The 24,866-nt window shown below is 37.1% G+C and overlaps 1 protein-coding gene across 1 annotated transcript; it reads left to right on the top strand.

Annotated features, from left to right (window-relative positions):
• Positions 1-7,885: 7,885 nt before the first annotated feature.
• Positions 7,886-23,006, top strand: LOC129256537 (protein O-glucosyltransferase 1-like). The gene is made up of 11 exons (XM_064096374.1): positions 7,886-8,043; positions 8,723-8,813; positions 9,286-9,429; positions 10,120-10,252; positions 11,647-11,771; positions 12,191-12,250; positions 12,840-12,939; positions 14,042-14,100; positions 15,564-15,731; positions 18,618-18,674; positions 19,208-23,006. Exons 1-11 carry the CDS (start codon positions 7,932-7,934, stop codon positions 19,356-19,358), a joined length of 1,200 nt encoding a protein of 399 aa, XP_063952444.1. The 5' UTR covers positions 7,886-7,931; the 3' UTR covers positions 19,359-23,006.
• The last annotated feature ends 1,860 nt before the right edge of the window (positions 23,007-24,866 follow it).

Raw genomic sequence — 24,866 nt, 5'->3', positions numbered from 1 at the left:
TAGGAAGATATCTTTTCAGAGGCTCTGAAATGCCCCCACACCTCGTGGAGAAATGGGTTTACTGGTCTATAGCGTTTCCTTTGAATCGAATTGAATTTATTGGTTTAATTAACAGAGTGTAAAACTTGGGTGTAAATCGATTTGCAGAGGGGACCACATCGATCGTTTTACACCGTTGTTTCACATTGATGTTAAAGGGGTACTCCAGGCTGAAATTGATATGATTTGAACAGATGGAGAAAAATTGGACAAACAAAAAAACTTAAAATTTGATCAAAATCGGACAAGGAATAATAAAGCTATGGCATTTTAAAGATTTGCATAGTATCATGATTATTCCTGTGAAACAGTTCTATAGCCATGTCTCCCCGAATGAGCACACTGATGATGTCATATCCCCACTTGTTATTTTGTATTTTATTATATGATATTAGGTTTATTCAATTTTTTCCCTATATGAACTAAAAGAAAATTGGATTGACAACTGATCTTGACTAGTGCATTAGATATTCATTGCTGCAACTTATTTGATTACAAGTATAAGGATGACATACCACTCACATGTAATACAATAAAGGAAGGTAGAGATGTGACATCATCAACCCACCTAATGAATATCTATGATGATGTGCTTATTACTGTTTTCACAACATATTGCTAAACTTTAAAATTCAATAACTTCGTTGTCTTCAGATGTTGATGAAATTTTCAGCATTTTGCTCTGCGAATTTTGCATTATGTATTTGGATATAAATATTTTCAGCCCGGAGTACCCCTTTAGATTTGTGGTGTTATTTCAACACCCGATGATACTACAATACATTTTGTAGGTTACTTTGCACTCTTTGTGTCATGTTAAAATTCTAGGGTGTAGTTTTAACACCTATTAGCTTCTGGGAACAACAACTAATGTCAGTTTTAATGTTAACACCGATTTGAAATGTTCAACACAGCGAATGGCCCCGAAGAAAGTGAATCTTGAATATTCGACACCGAACTGATTTTAGAGGGATTTTTGTCAAATAGGTTAAGATATTTGAATAATGAATTTTCATACATGTTTCATTATACAAAAAAAAAAGTTTCACCTGAAGATACCATTGGTCCTAAACACCGGCGGATCCATGGGGGGGGGGGGGGGGCATGTACAGCCGGCTCGTGCCCCCTCCCCCCTTTGGAAAACCCTGGATCCGCCCCTGGTCCGAAAGATTGTCAGAAAAATATAATCTGAATACCTCCGCACCTGCTGCATATAAAGGCGTTTATTGGCAGTCATATACAGAAAGCAAGGTTTTCACATGCAACTGGTTTTTATGATCTTCACACCTGCGTCCAAAGGTGTTGAATAACAACGGTGATTTCAAACACCCTTAATTGACAGCTACTGTGGAATGTGTGACCTATAAAACACCTGAACACATCGTAAATTACCGGGCTTGAGTTACGTTATAAGTTATGTAGTATAATAAAATTTGGCAATGTTTCGTCACAAAACCGGCAAAACCGACCAAATCTATGACTTTTCTTGTTTTAATAATCACATTCTATTTCTTCCTCATTCTATTAAATATGAAAATAATGAACAACATGAAATCATTAACGTAAATGAATCAGAATTCATACAAAAGCAATTTAGATTATTCAAAAAATAAAATTAGAATCAATTAGTCCATAATTATTGCTTTAACACTTTATGGTCACAAAATGAATAATACGGAATAAAATCTTCTTCATGTTCTATATTGAAAGAGGGACGAGAAACTATGACAATGCAAGCCGTACTATCGTTCCCTTTGAATTAGCCTGTTTCGGTGGACAGGTGTGACTGACTGACTGTCTAGTAGTATGAAGCAGAGGCGTCGATCCTGGGGGGGGGGGGGGGCAGGGGGGTGATCGCCCCACCAAAGAAAATATTGGGGGGGGGGGCAAACACATCGTTTTGCCCCCCAATAATTCCGCATGTGCAAAAAATAAGATAAGATTGTAATGTTACACAGATACCAGCAAGCGAGATTGAGATACACAACTATTTCTTTATTTAAAATCGTGCTCAAATTGTCCGCTTTTCAGATTGGAATATTTAAAAAAAATCAGCTCGCGCTTCGCGCCCGCATCATTTCTGTAGCAAAAACCCTTACTTTTCATGATTAAATATGTAGATGAATAGAATGTCCCGTTTTTAGTTCTAAAGCTCAAAATAACTCCCGCTTCGATTTGCAATTATCTTTTGTTGGATATATGTCTTGTTCTTTATTAAAAACGTCCATTAAACTCAATTCTTTTCAGATCAAAATATATCAAAATTTTCAGCTCGCGCTTCGCGCTTGCATCTATTGTTTTTTAAGATACCCATCTTAATCATAGGTACCAAGCTTTCAGGTCAGAATATAAAGAAATTTCTACTCGCGCATCGCGCTCGCATTAATTTGTTGGTGATATATGTGTCTCTATCTCATGAGTCATATATATATACACACACATATATATATATATATATATATATATAATATATGTGTGTGAGGGTGGGTGAGTGTGTGTGTGTATACACTTGTCTATATATATATATATATATATATATATATATATATATATAGGCATGTGTGTGTATGTGAGTTTTTTTTATTTTGTGTGATCGAGCGCCTTTGGAAAGTTGATTCATGATTTTGCCCCCCCCCCCCAATCTGAAAAATGGATCGACGCCCCTGGTATGAAGGTGTACTCGTTCTAAAAGTGAAGTGCTTTGAATAAATGGAACAAACGTAGATCAAGCAAGCGGTTTGCAAAACAACATATTTTTTTTTTTAATCGAAGCTAGCATCATGAACATTGCATTTATGTCGTTGAAATATTTAGGCCTACAATTCTATACATGACATTGCGAGCATGCTGAGGATTTTATATTGATATGCGGGAATAATTCTGGTCGTATTTTTTAAAGATATTGTCTGGTCAGAAATGTTCTTGTCAACATTTTTAGCATAGAAATTACTGGCGTACAGATGAGGGGGCTCGTGGGCTCTTGAATTGAATTAGATTGAATATATTTTCATACTTCATAAAATATACATGTATAACAAAATATAACACAATACAATGTATTTACATTTGATTATATACAGAATCCAGAAGATTATGACGATGGCAGTAAATGAAAGTGAAATATGAAAAACCCACATAGCAAGCAGAACTTGTAATGTCTGCAGGTTCCTTGCCTGAATCACGACCAGGAAAAAAAAAGGAGAAAAGGGAAAAATATACAAACAGACAGAACAATAAGGAAACGCTATATTTATTGGCTTTAAACTTGTTAAGTGATTGTTATTTTCTCCATTGAGTAAAAGATGACGTAGTGGGATTCTGATTAATTGGAATTATAGTTGATTTTTTTTTACTGTTTTTAATTTCTTATAAATCCATTTTGGCCCACATCGTCCAGGCTTTATACTCCTTCATTGTATCGTTTGTAACATGGTAACCATGGTAACATGCTTCTAATTTTAGAGCAATCCTTTGATGATTTACCTATATATACGACTGAATTGATCATTATAGGCCAATAGCTATATGGCACCTAAATGTTGATTTAGGTGGCTTGATTGTCTCCCTCGCTCACACATTTTCATAATCAAAAACAAAAAAAATACACCCCGTAACCAAAACTTCCTTTTCGAGAAAATGGTGCGTGGCTCAGTTTGGAACTATAATATTGTCTGATATATTTTATAATGTTTACATCCAACATGTTTAAAGATAAGTTAACAAAACGATACGCATATACATATTGTACTTTAGCGTGTTATAAGCCCAAACCTAATTAAAATTAGTCCCATAAAAACTCGTCATAAATTAGTGTTTTATAGATTAGTGGTATCTTTACAAGTTGTTAATCCCTCTAATGATAAATCGAATAAATATCGATGTATACTTCAGAAGCCGACAAAGTAATTACTAAAGATTTCATGTAAACAGTTTAATCGAATGCTGTTTTATCGGTTGTTAAGAAGAGTAGGAAATTCCTCTTAATTGAAACGACAAAGAAAAAACAAACAAACAAGCCTAATGTAAGCTGGATATTGCAAACATGGCGCCGCGCAGTCACTTAATTAAGATGTTAAAGTCAAGTCCACCTCAGATTTTTTTTTAATTTGAATCAATAGAGAAAAATCAGACAAGCACAATGCTGAAAATTCCATCAAAATCGGCTGTAAAATAAGAAAGTTATGACATTTTAAAGTTTCGCTTATTTTTTTACAAAAAGTTATATGCACAATTAGTCACATGCAAATGTCCCTCACTCAATATATATTTTTTTTATTATTGTTTGAATTATACAATATTACAATTTTAGAGATTTGACAATAAGGATCAACTTGACTGAACCATAAAATGTTAAACAATGGTAATTCCACATTTTCAGGGGAAAATAAAACTTAGTTTCACTGGACAACAGGAGAAAATTAGAATATTTCATATAATAAAATACAAAAGAAAAAGTGAGTAATTGATGTCATCGGTCCCCTCATTTGCATACCGACCGGGTTGTGCATTATAACACTGCTTTGTGAGATTTAAGTGAAACTTAAAAATGTCATAACTTTCGTATTTTAGATCCGACTTGGATGAATTTTTCAGCGTTTTGTTTGTTGTATTTTCAATTTTGATTCAAATCAACATTTTTCTGGGATGGACAGTGGACTTGACCTTTAAGTATTAATTACAATGACTCGCTGACCAATGACCACACTGGCCAACACGTTTCTCAGTGGTATTCATGCAGTGGGTCAGGGACGAATAGGCGAATCTTCCATTCCGTACAAAAAAACACCAGGAAAATAGAAGCTAACTTTGCATAAATGGGACATCGGATTGCAGGGACCATAATTGGTCAGGAAATTGGGAAGCAAGAAAAATGATGACAAACGATGTAATTATGGAATGATAATAATATACTGTCCGAATATAATCCGTTATTTCCGCTTGGGCCGAGACGGTTAAACTTTGCATGGTATTCAGTCATAATTACCAGGAATTCATAAGATATTTTTAATGATCGTCAGGATTGTGTGTTTGAACTTATAAATTTAATTTGATAAGCTAGATAAATATATATTATAGAACTAAAATGAGACCAGTGTTTTGTAAACGGAGACAAATGTTAACAATTATTTTATTCACCCTTGCAATTAAGCGATTTTACGATCCTTATTGTCATCATCGCTTTCTTATTATTATCATTATTATCATCATACAATCATTATCCTTATCATTGCAATTTTTGTATATTACGTTTAATAAAAGTAGACTAGTTGAGACGAGAATAATGAAAATGACAGTTTACACGAGCGATTTCTGGCAAATAATAATTGGTTTCCAGAAATGTTCCGTCTCTGTACCCGTAAACCCCTCAGCTCATTTCTCTCTGCATCCGATTCCCGACATCCGTTGCCACCATGAATACAGACGTGATCAATGAGAACGAGATGGCGACATGGCGTGATTTGGTATATAAGGATGCATGCATTTCGAGGAAAAATGCAATCGTGAGAGAGGCAATTAACATGATTAACAGACGGCAGCGAACAAGAAGGTGGGGGCGGGAAGGAAATGTGGGTCAGGGAAACATTTTAAGAGCAGACGATCAAGCGATGACACAGAAAGGATCGTTCGTGATTATCCGCCCATGAACTCTGTCAAAAAATGTGGATATGAGTGTGGGCTACATTCTCTCGTCTCTGGGGAATGTATACACTACCCTAAAAATCGGACGCATCCGAGAATGAATCAACAATGGTGCGCCATTGCTTCTCGATCTGACATGAGAGTTGGTAAATCATGTAACAAATTATTTGTATCCCAACATAATATGCAATAAAAAAAAGTTTAGAGGTCTTCGTCCTCTCGTTTTATGAGGGAGGCGCAACAAAAGTACATCAGAAATAGCTCCGTTCTCATACGGAAACAGTGACCAGCAAATCTCATACTACGTACGTTTAATTATCGTGGTGTAGATAGGTGGAAGATGTTCATGAATTTCATTTATTGTTTTGTGATCTCTCCAACTAATATTATGTACCCTCATTAAAAGTTGAGTAACTGTGCCACTGCCCTAGTCTTTAAGGACTTATGTTTCTCAACCATACAAAAGGATACTTTCTACACAATCATGCATGCCCTAAACAGGGAGAATTTTGTTGACAGCGAAATATTTGATTCCCAAATCAGATGCAGCTTTCCTAGATAGAAAGTCTTTTCTTGAGTCGCATATGTATGAAGCTAAATACTTAAAATCATCCACTTTAAGCTGTTCCCCTTCCCTTGTCAGTATAATAGAATCATAATGATAATACACACAAAAGCATTTCCTCCATTTTCTCTCACGTAAAAAAAACAATAGATGAGGTGTATAATTATGTATGGTTACATTGCATACGGGGTTTAAGACATTTAAAGAGAGACTGAACAGAAAACGATAATATTAAATACTTAATTTAAAAAAAATTATTGACAGCGAAATATTTGATTCCCAAATCAAATGCAGCTTATTACAATATGCAGAGCTTTCCTAGATAGAAAGTCTTTTCTTGAGTCGCATATATGTATAAAGCTAAATACTTAAAATCAATCCACTTTAAGCTGTTCCCCTTCCCTTGTCAGTATAATGTAATAATAATGATAATATATACACATAGAAACATTTCCTCTCACATAAAAAATAAGATAGCACATGTTGACACGACTATACAATAAATTAAACATTAAAGAAAACTGGTCTCGTAGACATGGCAAATATTATGCATGATTAAATTGCAAACGGGGTTTAAGAGATTTTAAGAGAGACTGAACAGAAACGATAACATTAAATACTTGATTTAAAAAAAAAACATTATGTGGGGGCAGTGGCGTACCTAGGATTTTCCACAGGGGGGGGGGGCAAATTCGTCCGCCAAAAAATTGACAAGCAAAAAAAAAAAAAAAAGGTCTTCAAGACTCGTCAGGGGGGGGGGGGGGCAGGGATATGTCCCTTGCATGGGTTGTGACCGGTTGTGACTCGTCAGGGGGGGGGGCAGTCTGCCCCCTCTGCCCCCCCCCCCCGTAGGTACGCTAGTGATGTTGGGGCGTCGTGGTCTAGTGGTTAGGACTCTCGTCTCTCATTCTGAGGGACATGGGTTCGTTTTCCTTCAGCAAGAAATTTATCCACATTGTGCTGCACTCAACCCAGGTGAGGTAACTGGGTACCGGCACACATGGCAGGAAGTAATTCCCCCAAAAAGCTGTGAGCACCGGAATCGGTAGACTAGCTTAGCCGGGTTAATATAGGAGCGCCTTGAGCACCTAGCAAGGTGGATACGTTCGCTATATAAATCCTATATTATTTTTATTTTTTGTTTGTAAAGAAGAAAATATTACACATATATAAAGGCAGAGAGACTGAGAGAAGGGAAGGGGGATGAGAATGTAATATTTTTCACTGGAAGTTCAGATGCGAAAAGTTAAAAATTTTGTGACCCTTTTTGACGACTTTCCAATTTGTTTGATTTTGATTCCAGGTTTTTAGTACAGAGGGGACTATGTCGAACTCATATAAAATAATTTTTGATCATGACATCCCGGCATGACATGCATGATCAGTATGCCTAATACAGGTCTCAATGCTTTAACGGATACGTCTTATATATACTCTTTTAAAAATAAAGAATAATGATATATTACAGCAAATACACTGGTGTAAAAATGAGTTAATAAATAGCCACTCAAGCGTCTCAGGCCAGGGCAACTGTCAAGTTCTGCACGTTTTGCAACTCGTCATTCCATGATTGGTTAATCGCTTTGATGTGAATCGATGAATTTTTATTGTTCTCTTTTAGGTAACTATACAAAAAAGACTACAGATGGCGCGATACCACATGTAATGTTGTACACTTCGCATAAAGATGTCAGCCTCCTGTCGTACGAAAATGGGAACGACTGGGTCAGGAATTCTCCCCATTTTCATCATTCTGGTTGGATACCAGGTTATATATACACTTGCAGATACAGAGAACGGTAAGTTGTCTAGATACTCCATAATTATCGTTTTATTGTGTTTGTTTGTTGACATTTAAATCGTATTAACTCTGCTAGTTGCAAGTTAGGCCAAGGTCGGTCCCACTTGTACGTATTTGTGTTAGCATGTCACTATAAGTTCTTGTATTAAAAAACGTTAAGTTTAGGAAATAGATTTAGATCTAGATCTAGTGTGACTGTGAGAGTGTGAGTAGCCAGGAGGCTCCTAGAGAGTAAGAATTGTTTACTAACATATGCTTAATCTCAACGGAGCCAGGAATTCCTTCCCATTCATCTGCACGTACCGCCAAAAATCCTGAAACTTTCGCTCCCGAGATTTCTACTTTCCTTCTGAAACTGAAAGATCTAGCCCTAAAATTAAACCATGTAAATGAGATACAACTTCATTTCCGACATTTCCACGCTATCGATTTCATTTTTAAACAAGAATTCATAATAAAAATGAGAAAAATATTATGAAAAGACAAGAGACTTGCCCCGATGTTTACGCCGCCATCTTGTTTCCTATTATTGTTCTTCCCCAACGTAATACGCGACGCACGCGTCCGTAACGTTGGGGAAGAACAATTGGACAATCCAGCACGAATTAATCATGATCATCTAGAACCAGACCAACATTAATTATCAGCATCTCCTCTCTGATCTCTCTTCATTACAGATGACAGATGGAAGCCTTACCTGTCACTGATCGAGGAAGCTACATCAAGTTATGAAGACTGTGCAATGGACGACTGCTCATGCCATGCAGGGTGAGATTCAGGCCAATTTTTTTTTTCTATTTTCAGGGCCTACTTTGCACAACCGACTGCAATGAATGGGGATTTCCAAGCTCTTTTTTTTTTCCAGAGATCTTATGAGCGTTTCAGGGGCTAAATCGCCCTCAGCCCCCATGTAATTTTTCCCCTGGTAAGATTAGCAATCAAATCAATATTTAAGAATAAATTGTTGTGGACTTATCCTCATACAGTTTATAAGGTCACCATGATAATATTTCCCTTTTTTATCCATGGTTACTCATGAAGGGCCAGACAAAAGGGTTACTTAAATGTTGATCCTCTTTGTCTCTTTGTTTTAGTTGAGCAACATTGTTTGATAACTATTAATTCACACACAGCTGGTGATAAGCGAATACCCAATTATTAAGTATCATGCAGAGCTAATGGTCGCAGTTGAGATTTCATCTAATTTTTCCCAGCCATTTCTTTTCTTTTTTTTTGGTAGAGTAATGGATGAAGACCTGTCAGTGTGGCAGGAAAGAGGAGGTATCACCAGAGAGGATGTGGAGAGAGCTGAGAGTAGAGGCACACTCTACCAGATCATCAACCATCACCTCTTTAGGGAAGAGAAATGCATGTTTCCTGCCAGGTAAGTGCCAAATAATAGTTTGTCTAGTGATGATAATGATGATGGGGATGATGATGATGATGAGGATGATGATGGTGATGATGATGGTGGTGATGATGATGATGACGACGACGATGATGATGATGATGACGATGATGATGATGATGGTGATGGTCGTGATGGTGATGATGACAACGATGATGATGATGATGATGTCAATGAAACAAATACAAGTAATGAATAGGATGATTATAATTGGGATACTGGTGGAGGTATTTTGATGATGATTTTGTAATTTGAGCGATGGTATTGATCATTATGGTGAATTGGTGATAATGATCAAAGTGATGATGATGATTTTGATGTTGATGAATAATAGAGTAGATGATTAAAGAAATTATGACAGATGATGATGATGGTGATGATGAGGAGGATGGTGTTTGCCTTTGGTGATGATTGTGACTGTAATGTTGAATGATCATATTGATTATTGTTATGATGATGATAGAAATGACGATGACAGATAATAATAGCCTTTTTTTTATATCCTTGAGGTCTATGCAGGTCTCACTTATTTTTTTTTTCAACTTTGATTTACATTTTTCCTTTCTTTTTTGTAATATCTTCCCTTTTTATGACCTTTTACATCAATGCTCTATATAAACATCATTTATTAATTCCCTGAAATGTTTTTTTTTTCATTTACAACAGATGCAGTGGAGTTGAACATTTCATTTTGAAAATCATTAAGAAACTCCCAGACATGGAGTTTGTGATGAATGTTCGAGATTGGCCACAAAGTGGAAAGTATGCCCAGCCGTTGCCTGTACTTTCTTTTAGTAAGGTATGTATACATTCCTTTGAGGAAAAAGTGCCACACCCACTTTGAGCAACATTGGCTTCAGTCCTAAACGACTCAAATAGTTCCTGGATCCGTACCACGATTGCAATTGTTTGATCATGTAGTCTCAGGGCATAAGCCCGAAGCATTTTATTGGGGGGGGGGGGTTGTTCTAGCTAAATTTGCCAACTAAATTTAACGCAGCACCCTGGCATAGGTGCATGTAGCTTGAATTTGAGCATCCATGGCATTGGTGTCACCGTTCATGCACTCAAGTAACGTGACAGCTGATTCTGTTAGCTCCAGAGCATCTATGATATTTAAATCTTCCTTCTGAAGTGATTCAGTGAGGTTGCAGGTTTTAATCATCATGTTCTTCATAAACAGCAGATATGATGAAATCCAAAGTCTTCATCTTCTTTAGTATTCTGTGATCCTTGCGCAACCAACTGCCTATTGGTAGGGGTTGCAGAAGTTGCGATTTCCTCCAAAGCTGTTAGAATGGCTTCATATGACGACCATACTACTCTGATTCATTATTTTAAGCATGATTAAACATGATTTTAACATACTGAACTTAATTTTGTAAAGTGGATTTATTTTTATGACGGTTCTGGGAATAAAAGGGATAAGAACGCTTTCAAACTGCATGTTGGAAGCCTGGAATTGATTGCACCAATAGAATTGACTTGATTGACTGCAACCCCAACCTACCCCCACTCCCACCCATCCCCACCCCAAGCACATTCTGACTCCATAATTTTTTTTTTTTTAATAAAATCTTCTACGGCACAATTTAGTAGAAATGCAGGCCTACTATTAACTTTTTGTGTGTTTTTTGCCAACTGCAAACTTGTTGACTAATCATCATGACAGGCACATTTGTGCCCCATTTAAGTCTGGTTCTGAATCCACGTCTGAAATATTTCAAATTTTTTCATCATAAAAATTCAATGACAATGGTGAATTTCTTTCAAAGCACTGCTTTGTAATGTTTGCTATTCATGGAAAAATAAAATGCTCAACATTTCCTTCTCCTTTTGTTACTATGCATACATTGGCTCTTAAATAGGCTTGTTGTGACTGTCATATGATTCTCTCAAGATCAGTTGTCCACCAGTGCTATTCAACAGGTAACAAACCAGCACTATGATATCATGTCTTGGGTAACAAAAAATATGCTCTTAAAGGACTTGTTGCAACCGTCATTTTAGATTTCCCAAGATAAGCTGACCATCACTGCTATCTTGTCTGAATTCAACAGGTAACAAACCAGCACTATGATATCATGTTCTGGAGAAAGAAATGCTCTTAAAGGACTTGTTGTACCCATCATTTTAGATCTCCCAAGATACATAGCCATTGTCCATCAGTGCTATCTTGTCTTAATTCAACAGGTAACGAACCAGCACTATGACATCATGTACCCAGCTTGGACCTTCTGGGAAGGTGGCCCAGCGGTATGGCCGTTGTTCCCCACTGGCCTTGGAAGATGGGATCTATTCAGGGAGTCTCTTGACAGGTAGGATTCCCGATTCCAATCTAGATACTTTTCAGGAAAAGACTTTACAGAAAGTATTGGTTTTATTGTTGGAGAGTTAACTTTGGAGTGAAGTCAGGGCTTCAATTCACCCAAAGCCATGATCTTCGATGCTCTACTCATCGGCCTCAATACCCATTTCTTTGGCCTTGGATATTTTATATATCCTTTATCATTTTTTTCCATCGGTGCTGCAATATTTAAATGTAACTATCATTCTGTTTTTTCCCCCTGATAATAGGAACTTTTTCGTGCAATATTTATTTATTATATGTGTAATACTTCTCCAGAAGTAGGTGAGTGAATCTGTGAATGTTCCCCATTTTGTTCAGATTTGGGAGGGGTTTCTTTACGGTTTGCAGATGTATTGATATTTTGGAATGCATTTCCTATTTTTTCAGAGAATCAAAGTTATTACCTTGGGAAAAGAAAGAAGATAAAGCATTTTTCAGAGGATCTAGGTAAGGTTTGCTTCTATTATTGATGAATATAAGGTTAGTGCTGTATGTAGACTTGTTATATTAACTACAGTCAGTGTTCCATAAGTCGATGTGTGAGTCGCCTGTGTGTCGTTGCGTGAATACAGTACAATGAAATATCCTTTGTGTATTTTTTGATTCTTTTTATTCTTCATGTAATGAAATATCTTTTAAATAAATTTTTGGTCATTTTAGAATAGAACAGAATAGAATAACCTTTTGTCCATAAAGGAAGTTCTCTTTTTCACCATTTTACAATCATTATTGCCATACCCTCTTGACTCTCCAAGAGATGTTATGAAAATGATTAAATCTTATCTATTTTCATGAGAGATGTTGTCATTTTCACTAGAATTGGCTGTATTTTAGCTAGAATAGTAATGTTCTTATTAAAGTGTACATTTATTGCACGGGTCAGAGTTAAGTAATCAGAAAGTCAGATTTCAGACCATCGTGCGATACGCTCTGATATCGTACAGGCAAATCATGAATTACCAAAATTCACATGTTCTATGCACCGCTAAAATGCCTTCTAGATCTAGATAATAATGTTTGATATTTCCTCCTTTAGAACAAGCGCGGAGAGAGATCCACTTGTCCTCTTATCAAGAGAAGACCCAGATTTGGTGGATGCAAGCTACACCAAGAATCAGGCGTGGAAATCTGATGCAGTGAGTGAAACTTTTTTGATAATTTGATCCCAGAGTTTGGGCGGTCCTTATCAGGTCCAGGGTTCAAATCCCACCACAGCACTCGCATCCTTTCCTAAGGCATTTATCTACATTTGCCACTCTACACTCATAAATGGGTACCTGGTAGGAAAGAATTTCTTGAATGTTTGAGCACCCAATCAAGGTATCCATTCTATTGCTGGGGTATTAGTATGCCATGCTTAGAGACATTGTATAAAACACTATATAGGTGCAGTGTATTTTTAGTATTTTTATTATTATTACAAGCATGCATGTACTGTGAAGTCTATACGTCGATGTGTTTCCCATCATGGAAGCCCTCAGACGTTACTTAATTTCAAATCTGATGAACAGAAAGTCTGTTATGTCTACTCGTTGTGCCTGGCAAATGAAGAAAATAGTAGGCCTGGGACAAATCCCCTTTTGGCCATTCAATTGTTCACCAGGGTAAACCATGAAATAGTTTGAATAATCAGAAAGCGCAAAAAAGGTCACCTAGTTACATGACCTACCAGTAGTCACACATAATGAGCGAGCTGACTCGGTTGAGTGTCCCAATGGACATGCACATCAACACATTGCAGTGTTTTGGAAGAGTTACAAAACTTTTGGTATTCATTAAATTTTAGCATAAATTTCATTTATGATCTTGCGGTGCACTTTGTTGTCAAATATAAGATTATAGCCACGCGCTAATATTCAAATGTCTCAAATCAGTAATCAACATTGGGGTCCCGTAAACAAAGGTTAGCGATTAATCGTACGGTTGATTTTCACGATTGATTGTACATTGTCAATGCAATCAATCGTAGAAAAATGTTCTACGATCATTGCTAAACTTTGTTTTATGTCCCCCAGGTGAACATTTGGTAAGTGTAAAAAATAGCTTTGGTTGCCATTTGTTGGTAAACTGATCAAATACGTCAATTCAAGTTTTATTCCCAGTCCTAGAATATAGTTTGGAAAATATATGTAAAATGATTATAAAGTAGGTTAGCAAATAATAAATTCTTGATTTCAAGGAGCGGGCCCTGAAATAATGACTGTGTTCAATTACTTATTTTCTCATATCCATTTGCAGGATACTCTACATGAGCTTCCCGCAAAGGAAATATCATTGGAAGAACACTGCAAATACAGGTTAGTATTGGTTTATTTTAAAATGAATCACGTACACTGGCCTTGGTCAAAATCTCTGAATTTCAACTCACTATTGAAAGTTAATTTCTCACAAATTGAAATTCAAATTATTGTAAAATGCCTATGTAGTATGCCTTGCTATTGAGTCTTGGAAATTTTGTTGAAATGCTCCCCAGGAGTGGAGAAAGTGCATATATTGTGTGCAGGCATGCCAGGATCCGATGACCAGGGTAATAGTTATTGCAATGCATTAAAAGCTCTTAGAAACAAGTATTAAGCACTATGCAGAGCTTCCAAGTCTCCCGGATCCTGCGGGAGAATACTGGATTTCGATCCAATCTCCCGTTCTCCTGACCCCATGCCAAAATCTCCCGGATAATTGTGATTTTTAGCTGTTAAATTGTAAAATTCATACAAACGACTGTTTTACGAGTCTAGCATGTTCAACTCCCTTTACACCCACGTGGAAACTCCTTATCACATTTTCATTTTACCCAGTTACTTTTACCAGTTTTTGTATAATCGTACATCGATTTCCAATGTAAATGAACATAATTTTACCGAACGACTGGTGAATTAGTCTAACAAGCAATTTTTTTTTTCTGGTTCTGCAATGTGCGTGATGGAAACACTTTAGCGGCACTCCATGCACTTGCCCCCCGATGCGCCCTGGCGCGGCACTGCCTGGTCTCCGGCAGACTGCGCCGCGGCAGGAGGCTATGCGAGAAGGGAAGTCCGATGCATTTTTCGGAAGCTTGTGTGCGCTTTATTCGAGCTGAAACTGTGGATCAACGATGGGTTACTATTATAATTACACCCTGACTTTTAGGAATAATTTTATTGACAATCCTGAAGAACAGAAGCAAAGTGGAGATTTTTTGGCCTACTTTTACTTGGGTTGATCGGATTCGAACATTTTCTCTTTCGTGAGTGAGCTAGCTTGGCACTGGCTAGCTGTGCGTGCTTGCTACAAAAAGGCAATTTTCACAGGAATCCCTCGGCCCTCAGAGACTTTAAACAGGCCACATATAACTAAGTCTTTACAGGGCCAGGCAAGCTCATCTTCCACTACTGCAGCCCTTTCCCCCTCTGGACAATAAAGGTATTTTCATGTTGAATGCATTCTTTTATAATGAATCATTTTATGTTCTACTGTATTGCCTGAAGCTTGAACTTATTTTTTTAGTCAATGACGGACAATTCATGAAATCTCTCTAATGTGCATTTAATCTATGTGCCAAAAGTTTTGATGGTTTAGACAGCTGTCGGATACTATCAAATGTTGTTTCTTAATGAGTTTTGCTACCCAAAACTCCCGTCCGTGGGACATTTCGCCGTGCGCTCCCTCACAAAATCATACCTCCGCGAAATCTTCTGGATTCTATCATCCCAATGTTGGCAGCTCTGCACTATGTAACTATTATTATTTTGTGTAAATGATGTTTCAATATGTTTTTTGCCAGATATCTGTTTAATTTCCGTGGAGTTGCTGCAAGCTTCCGTCTGAAGCACCTGTTTCTCTGCCGTTCCCTTGTCTTTCATGTGGGTGATGAGTGGCTCGAGTTCTTCTACCCGGCTCTCAAGCCATGGGTTCACTACATCCCTGTAAAACAAGATCTATCAGATGCAAGGTAAGAAACTATCTTTGTGGTAATTCTTGAGGGGTTGTTCAGGTATGGGTTGCTTCAGGGTAGTGATGTCAGCTCTCAAACCATGGGTTTACTACGTCCCTGTTAAACAAGATCTTTCTGATGCAAGGTGAGAAACTGTTCTTTGTGGTAATTCTTGGGGGTTTGTTCAGACATAAGTGGCATTAGGGTATTTGGGGCTCTTCTCCTCAGCTTCCAAAGAATGGGTTCATTACATCCCAGTTAAACAAAACCTATTGGATGCAAGGTGAGAAACTGTTCTTTCCAGTAATTCTTGAGGGTTTTGTTCAGGCGGATGGTATCAGGGTATTTGGTGTCTGAGGTTCCTCTGCCCAACTTTCAAACGATAGGCATCCCTGTCAAACAAGATCTATCGGATGCAAGGTGAGAAACTGTTCTTTCTGGTAATTCTTGAGGGTTTTGTTTAGGCGGATGGTATTAGGGTATTTGGTGTCTGAGGTTCCTCTGCCCAACTTTCAAACGATAGGCATCCCTGTCAAACAAGATCTATCGGATGCAAGGTGAGAAACTGTTCTTTCTGGTAATTCTTGAGGGTTTTGTTCAGGCGGATGGTATTAGGGTATTTGGTGTCTGAGGTTCCTCTGCCCAACTTTCAAACGATAGGCATCCCTGTCAAACAAGATCTATCGGATGCAAGGTGAGAAACTGTTCTTTCTGGTAATTCTTGAGGGTTTTGTTTAGGCGGATGGTATTAGGGTATTTGGTGTCTGAGGTTCCTCTGCCCAACTTTCAAACGATAGGCATCCCTGTCAAACAAGATCTATCGGATGCAAGATGAGAAACTGTTCTTTCTGGTAATTCTTGAGGGTTTGTTCAGACATAAGTGGCATTAGGGTATTTGGGGCTCTTCTCCTCAGCTTCCAAAGAATGGGTTCATTACATCCCAGTTAAACAAAACCTGTTGGATGCAAGGTGAGAAACTGTTCTTTCCAGTAATTCTTGAGGGTTTTGTTCAGGCGGATGGTATCAGGGTATTTGGTGTCTGAGGTTCCTCTGCCCAACTTTCAAACGATAGGCATCCCTGTCAAACAAGATCTATCGGATGCAAGGTGAGAAACTGTTCTTTCTGGTAATTCTTGAGGGTTTTGTTCAGGCAGATGGTATTAGGGTATTTGGTGTCTGAGGTTCCTCTGCCAAACTGTCAAACGATAGGCATCCCTGTCAAACAAGATCTATCGGATGCAAGGTGAGAAACTGTTCTTTCTGGTAATTCTTGAGGGTTTTGTTCAGGCGGATGGTATTAGGGTATTTGGTGTCTGAGGTTCCTCTGCCCAACTTTCAAACGATAGGCATCCCTGTCAAACAAGATCTATCGGATGCAAGGTGAGAAACTGTTCTTTCTGGTAATTCTTGAGGGTTTTGTTTAGGCGGATGGTATTAGGGTATTTGGTGTCTGAGGTTCCTCTGCCCAACTTTCAAGCGATAGGCATCCCTGTCAAACAAGATCTATCGGATGCAAGGTGAGAAACTGTTCTGTCTGGTAATTCTTGAGGGTTTTGTTCAGGCGGATGGTATTAGGGTATTTGGTGTCTGAAGTTCCTCTGCCCAACTTTCAAACGATAGGCATCCCTGTCAAACAAGATCTATCGGATGCAAGGTGAGAAACTGTTCTTTCTGGTAATTCTTGAGGGTTTTGTTTAGGCGGATGGTATTAGGGTATTTGGTGTCTGAGGTTCCTCTGCCCAACTTTCAAACGATAGGCATCCCTGTCAAACAAGATCTATCGGATGCAAGGTGAGAAACTGCTCTTTCTGGTAATTCTTGAGGGTATGTTCTGAAACATGTATTGGCTGCTCCAGGGTAGTGATGCCTGTGGTTCCATTACCCAGCTTTCAAACCATAGGTTCACAATATCCCTATGAAATAAAATCTTTATAATGTTAGGTGAGACACTCAGACTGTATGTTCTGGTAATTTCTGATGGTTTTATCTAGGCAAAAGCGGCATTAAAATATATAGAGGGAGGAACTAAGATCTGCAACAATGTCTGACATTTGGTGCATTTCTGAAAAAGATTGTAGGAGTGGCCAGCTCAGCTGTTACGTTTTAGATTATGGTAACAATGAAAATATGATGCATGAACTTTGCAAGAATTGAGATTGATCTTACATATTCTATGATATGTTTAATGAATTAGATTTGATTTGTATGACTTTATTTTGAATCGTGATTATTGCCACTGATGAGGGTAGGCCAAAATTTATGACTCGTGCACATGCATACAGTTTTGGGTAATAATTATTAGACCACTTTCCTACTAAGTTCCCATATACATGTAGTATGGTCTTATGATAATTGCCCCTGCTGTACATGATCCCTCAAGAGCACTGAATACACATTGTGTATGACTAATTGTGACATCAGTAAGTCTGAGCCAAGACAGTTGAAATGCACTTGTACATGATCAATTTAGAAGTTAAGTCCTCCCTAACTAACCACAGTAAAAGTGAGTGGGTGACATTATCTGATCCGGCTTATCTGCATAACTGGGGGGTAGGGGGTTCATAAAGCTGTTTGCAATTTAAGAGCAACTTTAAGAACGACTGATGAATCTTTCTTGTGCACTAAACCATCGCCAAATGACATTTTGGTGTATACCATTTACCACAAGAAAGATCACCAGTCGTTCTTAAAGTCACTCTTAACTTACAAACACCTTTATGAAACACCCACCTGGATATATTTACATGTACATGAAAAACTTTTTTTTTCAATGAAGCAAATCATTGAAATGGCCTTTTTTGTGTGTTTTACATCCAATTTGATTTTTCTCTGTGTATTCAAAAGATAATTTTCTTGAGATTGACTTGGCCTTTAATTTCCCCTTTTACTTGCTCCTACCTGCAGAGAATTGATAGAATTTGCCAAGGCCAACCAAGAAGTATCCCAGCAGGTTGCAGACAGGTGAGATATATTCAGCTGTCAGTCAATATTATCATGATCCAGGGGGCCATTTCATAAACCTCTTCATAAGTTAAGAGTGACTTTAAGAACGACTGGTGATCCTTTCTTGTGGTAAATGATATTCAACATTAAATGTTCATTATTGATTATTTAGTGCGTAAGAAAGGTTCACCAGTCGTTGTTAAAGTCGCTCTTAACTTACAAACTGCTTTAAGAAACACCCATCTGCTTTTATGGTTGCAGTGAGCTTATTTTATAAAGGGATCTTTATTTGAATGAATATTAGGGACACATGCAAATACTTAGTAATAAATTGTGCATTATTTGTTCTCGTTGGTATATTGAAATGTATATTGTATTTTCAGTGATTTGTGTGTTTATGTAAATATTCTCACTTTATAGACAGCGATTTAAAGCGAATTTCTTTTTATGTCTGCATGCGTTTACTGATGTAATGATCGTGTATATGATGTACCGGTGCTATATTTGTATAGGGTTTTCACATTGGTTACTCATATTTTTTTCCCCCGCAGGGGTCGTGACTTCATCTGGAATCACCTTCGTATGGAGGACGTTCAATGCTACTGGTTGAATCTCTTGAAGAGGTATGGTAAGCTGCAGAAATACAAGCCTAAACTCAGGAATGATCTCAAGCAGATCAAACCAAAAAGGGATGAATTATAAGACAATCTTCATTTTATCAGGGAAAGGTGGAAAACAGGCTTATTTACGACTCATTCACATATAATGCAGCAAAACCTAAAAGGGAGAAAAGAGAATACAGTTCAAACACAAATTATGTTTCATTTATAGAGGCAAGTGTTTGCTGGTAAGTGAATGCATGCAACAGGGTTCCTTATGGTATTCTTTGGCATAGTGGTATATTACAATGGGTGATTTCAGGTGCAGTATTGATGTTGGTGTTGGAAGCACAAATTGGATTGCGTTTCCTAGCTCCAAAACCTATTCTGTGTTCATGCTATACTTACAATATGGCATTTTAGTATTTGCTGCATTTCAATGTGTTGAATGTGAATGAAACTCAATTATTTTTAAGATATTTGATGGTTTATCAACATTCGCTTCTGCATAAAGGTCTCAAGGTTTTATTTCATCATAAATAACCAGGAATGAGGGATAAAGGATCATGAGGGACGTGAGTTTCTCAAAGCTGTGCATTTGAAATGTAGACAGCTGAATGGTATTCATACAACACTTACACAGAAGTAGGCTGAAGATTTATTATGCAAATGTAGCTAAAAGCTAATCATTAATAGGATTGAAATGTGGAAATAAAACTGCTTAATGTTGATTTAAGGGAATTTTGATTACATTGCACCTTCGAAATATTCCTGATAAGTGTATGACTCTATATCTCAAGATTTAGTTTAGATTAAGGTTCAGGGTTAGGGGTTGGCGTTAGGTTTAGTGTTTATTTCATATTAGAAAAATACATCCCAATGTTTTGCTTTTGGTTTAGTGTTAAGTCATGCGATCCAGTCTTATTTTTGCTTCATTCGTATGTATATGAAACACTTTTTATGAGACTCTGGGTTAAGTTTAGGATTTGGGTTACCTTTAATTTTTATGTTAGGTACAGAGTTGAAGTTACCAGTTACATTTATTTTAAAAATGTAACTGAGTAATTGTAACTATTTCTCGAGCCATATTGAACTACTGCAACCATTGATATTCTGACTACATTCATAAAAAATCCTTATTGCTTTCATTTTATGTTAGTATTTCCAATATTTCTAATGTAGAAAATGGTATTTATCTTGTCGTAGACTGTATTTTGTTAATCGATGATCTAAGTTTTCTTAGCTTACAAGCAATGAAGTTTATTGTAGAAGAATGGTATTTATTTTTAGTTCTCAATCAAGATTGTGTGAAATGCAAGTTTTACTTTTAATAGTTAGAAATTAATACTCTGAATCATGGTAATTTTTTTACCTTTTACAATTGAAAGAATTGGAAGAATTCATTTTTGTATTCACTGTGCCTTGAATTTTGTCATGAGCGGCTATGAGTTTTGTCAAAATTGTAATTTAATGATAATTATCAATAACATATATGTACCTTGCTTTTCTAACTACTTTCTGCCATATTAGTATATCATAGTGACTATTTTTTTTTTATTCATGTACCATTCCAACATTATGAATATCAGGCTTTAATTAAAATATTTGGTGCATAATACACTTTAGTTGAATATTTCAACATTTCATTGATATTGAGCACCGAGGGGACTATACTTATCTCAATGTTATTTAAATTCTAGGTCATACAGGTTATTACTGCCACAGGGTATTGTGTTGCACTGTCCGAAAGCCAATTTCAACCTGTTCTTATTTATTGAGGGTATTCCAATGAGTTGTTTACGATTTTATTATTTAATTGCATATATGGCTTCTTCCACATGCGCACAAACTTATCATTGCTTGCAATGATGCTTTGATGTACTGCCCACCAGTTTGCATGAGAAATAAGATTATATTGAACTTTGAGCTTGTAAAGTATAAAACTGAAGTTCTTATAGCATTGCTACTCATGCTTGGATATATATGTATTTCAATCAAAATAAGAAATGAGAAAGATGAAAATGAATTACCGTTCATGTTTTTCAGATTCAGATTTAGATTTATTTCCAACAGAAATGACATAAATATTGGTACAAATCATTTTCATACATTGTAACAAATATTTGCGATACAAATCATTGTCATTATAATCATATTAAAAAACATCTATGATAATTAACATATAAAGGTATATACAAAATGTGGTGCATTTTGTAGACAAATTATAATATATAATTTAAATAGAAAAAAAGGTATCTGTGGAAATGTATTTTAAAACATAACTCTATATAATTCGTATCATACATTTAAACGATGGAAATATTCTGTATTCTCGTGGTAAGTCTATTTTTAGATGAATTCTGATGTACATGTAAGCAAAAAGATTGTGTTACATTCTATTGACCATGCATGTTTCAAATATCTTAGTTAAGGAATTTATTTATCTACATAATAAGCATATATCTATATGTATGTATGTCCATCTGTCTGTCTGTCCAGCTGTCCGTCTATCTGTCTGTCTGTCTATCTGTCTGTCTCCAATTTATCGCAGCACTTGTCTTTCTTTCTATTTCTATATAGTGCAATCTACTCATGTTAAGATCTGCAATTCCACTCTGCAAAAGAGTTTAAACACAATCTACTTAAATAATCAACTGCAAACGATTGCGTTTATGCAGAGCTCTATGCAATTCCTTCTGATGTCATGTCATCAGGCACGTAGCAACAGGGGACTGTTGGGGGAAGGGGGGGGGGGAGGTGCAGACAATGTCCCATTCCAGGGGAATGCCAGGCATTTAGTAGTCGTGGTATGTATCAGGTGTTGCGCCAAGATATTTGGTGGTAATGGGGGGGGGGGGGAGAATTACTGATTGTACTTATTTAAAGGTGATGTAATTTCTTTCTCAATTGAATAACAAGGTAATATACCGCATCCCAGGGGTCTGTTTCATAAAACTTTTTCTAATAACAAATTTAGAATAACAGTTCAAAACTAATTGGCTGATGGTAAACTTTCTCGAGAAATTGTGCATAGTAATTGTATGAAGTCTTCATCAGGGGCGGATCCAGGATTCTGTTTTGACGGCATTTCACATAAAAATGTTAATTGTGCCTCCCAAAGGGGGGGGGGGGCACGGGCCGGCTTTGCCCACCCCCCCCCCTATCAGCCAGTGGTCTTTATGAAGTGGAACCCTGGGCCCGTTCTCACAGAGTTACGATTGATCCAATCAATCGTAACTATGGAAATCCATCACTGCCATAATTTTTTCTATAGGAAATTGGCACAATATCCTTTGTATACAAAGAGAAGCACACTGAATCTTCAAGAAAACAATGAATGCATGAGTATACATCATAGTTAAAATATTTTGAACAAACATATGCATAATACATGTTGATGTTGCGGGCCGTCCATAGTTGCGATTGATCGGATCAATCGTAACTCTTTGTAAGACGGGGCTCATGATCTCTCTCTTTGATACTCTTCCGTCTCTCTCTCTTCATTTTGCTTTTTCTTCTATTCTTTTCATCTTTTTTTTTTCACTACTCAAGTAAAATACATTTAGGTGGGGAAGGGGAGCTTTGTTCATGGAATTGCATCTATTGCAGTCCCAGACACCTGTGATACTTGAAACCATTGTCTGTGAGATTTATCACTCTGATCAATGATAACTCTCTTTGGCCACACCCTTTCATTTCACATATAAAAGTAGGGGGTGTTTTACAAATAGTTTAGTATGACTCAGGGGCCGCGGAACCGGGGGGGGGGGGGGGCTGGGGGGGTTTCAGCCCCCCCCCACTTTTTTCCAAAACCGTGTACAAAAACGTAAAAATTACCATATGATTGTGATTTTTAGCATGGTCAGCCCCCCCCCCACTTTTGGCTCAGCCCCCCCCCCCCACTTTGAAAACCGTTCCGCGGCCCCTGTGACTTAAAGTCGCAATTACATGCCAATGCGTACCGGTACATGATGTGCAACGTGCAACCTAATGGATTAATACGCAGAAGTGCACGTCCTCTTGGCATGATCTGACCAATGCAGTCATGCATTTTATAACGCACGCAACTAGGCAATTAAGTGTGACTCTAAGTCATACCTAGAGCTTTGTGAAATTATGCATTTATTGTAATATGTACTTAAACTCATCTTATCCAGCAAGTTTAGATATTGTTTTGCCTTGATTCTTTAGGGTTTTTAGTTGTATAGTACTATTTCCTTTGTTGGTAGTAGAGGGGATATATGAAATGTTTGTAACTTACTGTAAAGACACTAATCTACTAGAGAGTGGCAGAAACCAAATTGAAGTTGTAAAGGATTCATTTTAATGGGAAAACATACAATCACTTTAAAATTGGACCAAATGTGTAATACTTTGATGTTTTTGTTTATCACCTACAATAAGTCATGATCATTTCAGACAACAATGCTTATTGTTATGCAGTTGGCTACCTGTATATGTATTTGAAGATGTATACAATTCCATTACTTTTCTCATACCTGTCAATATCTAGTTTACAATGTATGTTTAATGAGCAATGAATGAAATATATGATTCTTATACTGATCTCGAAAGCATATAGGTCTGCAGAATGTTCTTCGTATGTCTACCCAAATTCATGAGAGTACATTATATGGTAATATGGTGAATGTGATACACGATGATGGTGATGTTGATGATGGTGATGATGATGATGATTATCATGTGATGAATGATGATGAGGATGATGATGATGATGGTGATGTTGATGATGGTGAGGGTGATGATGATTATCATGATCATCAGTGTCGTGGTACGATGTGATGAATGATGATGATCGATGATGATGGTGGTGGTGATGATGATGATGATGATTATCATGATCATCAGTGTCGTGGTACGATGTGATGAATGATATGATGATGATTATCATGATCATCAGTGTCGTGGTACGATGTGATGAATGATGATGATGGTGGTGATGATGATGATGATGGTGGTGATAATGATGATGACAGATGATGATTATGGTGATGATGGTGATGGTGATGATGACAGATGATGATTATGGTGATGATGGTGATGGTGATGATGATGATGATGGTGATGATGATGATGATGATGATGGTGATGATGATGACATTGATGGTGATGGTGGTGAGGGCAATGATGGTGATGATGGTGATGATGATCGATGATGATGATGGAGATGGTGATGGTGGTGAGGGCAATGATGATAATGATGGTGATGGTGGTGATGATGATGATGATGCTTGATGATAATGAAAATGATGAGAGTGATGATGACAATGACAGAGGTGATGATATGGTGATGGTGTGGAGGATCTTGGTGATGATATTCACCATTCTATTTTAATATTTTCTAATAAGAAACACAATAATTTCTGAGACATTACCACAATTATAATTCTTGGTGGTTAAATAAGGGTTAATTAAGACAGAAGCTCACAACTGGGAGCTTGATAGGCTATAAGTTGGTAGCTGTATTTGCCATGGTGGGATGTGTTTATACAGAGAACTATAATAGAAGAGTTGAATTTCCAGTCAGATTGCTCTTCTTTCTATTTTGGTTTTAGCAGTTATCCTTGTGATCCGGCCATTCCTTTAGATG

This window comes from Lytechinus pictus, chromosome 3 (genome assembly GCF_037042905.1).
Source record: "Lytechinus pictus isolate F3 Inbred chromosome 3, Lp3.0, whole genome shotgun sequence".
Classification (NCBI taxonomy): domain Eukaryota; kingdom Metazoa; phylum Echinodermata; class Echinoidea; order Temnopleuroida; family Toxopneustidae; genus Lytechinus; species Lytechinus pictus.
Note: the sequence above shows the minus strand (reverse complement) of the source record. Positions and strands in the feature narration are given on the sequence as shown.

What these genes read in the sequence shown, in the direction of transcription:
- LOC129256537 (XM_064096374.1), top strand. Translation starts at nt 7,932, where the DNA reads ATGTCAGCCTCCTGTCGTACGAAAATGGGAACGACTGGGTCAGGAATT. An exon ending in ACTTGCAGATACAGAGAACG is followed by an intron (nt 8,044 to 8,722) that starts GTAAGTTGTCTA and finishes TCTTCATTACAG; the next exon opens with ATGACAGATGGAAGCCTTAC. An exon ending in TTCAGGGAGTCTCTTGACAG is followed by an intron (nt 11,772 to 12,190) that starts GTAGGATTCCCG and finishes CTATTTTTTCAG; the next exon opens with AGAATCAAAGTTATTACCTT.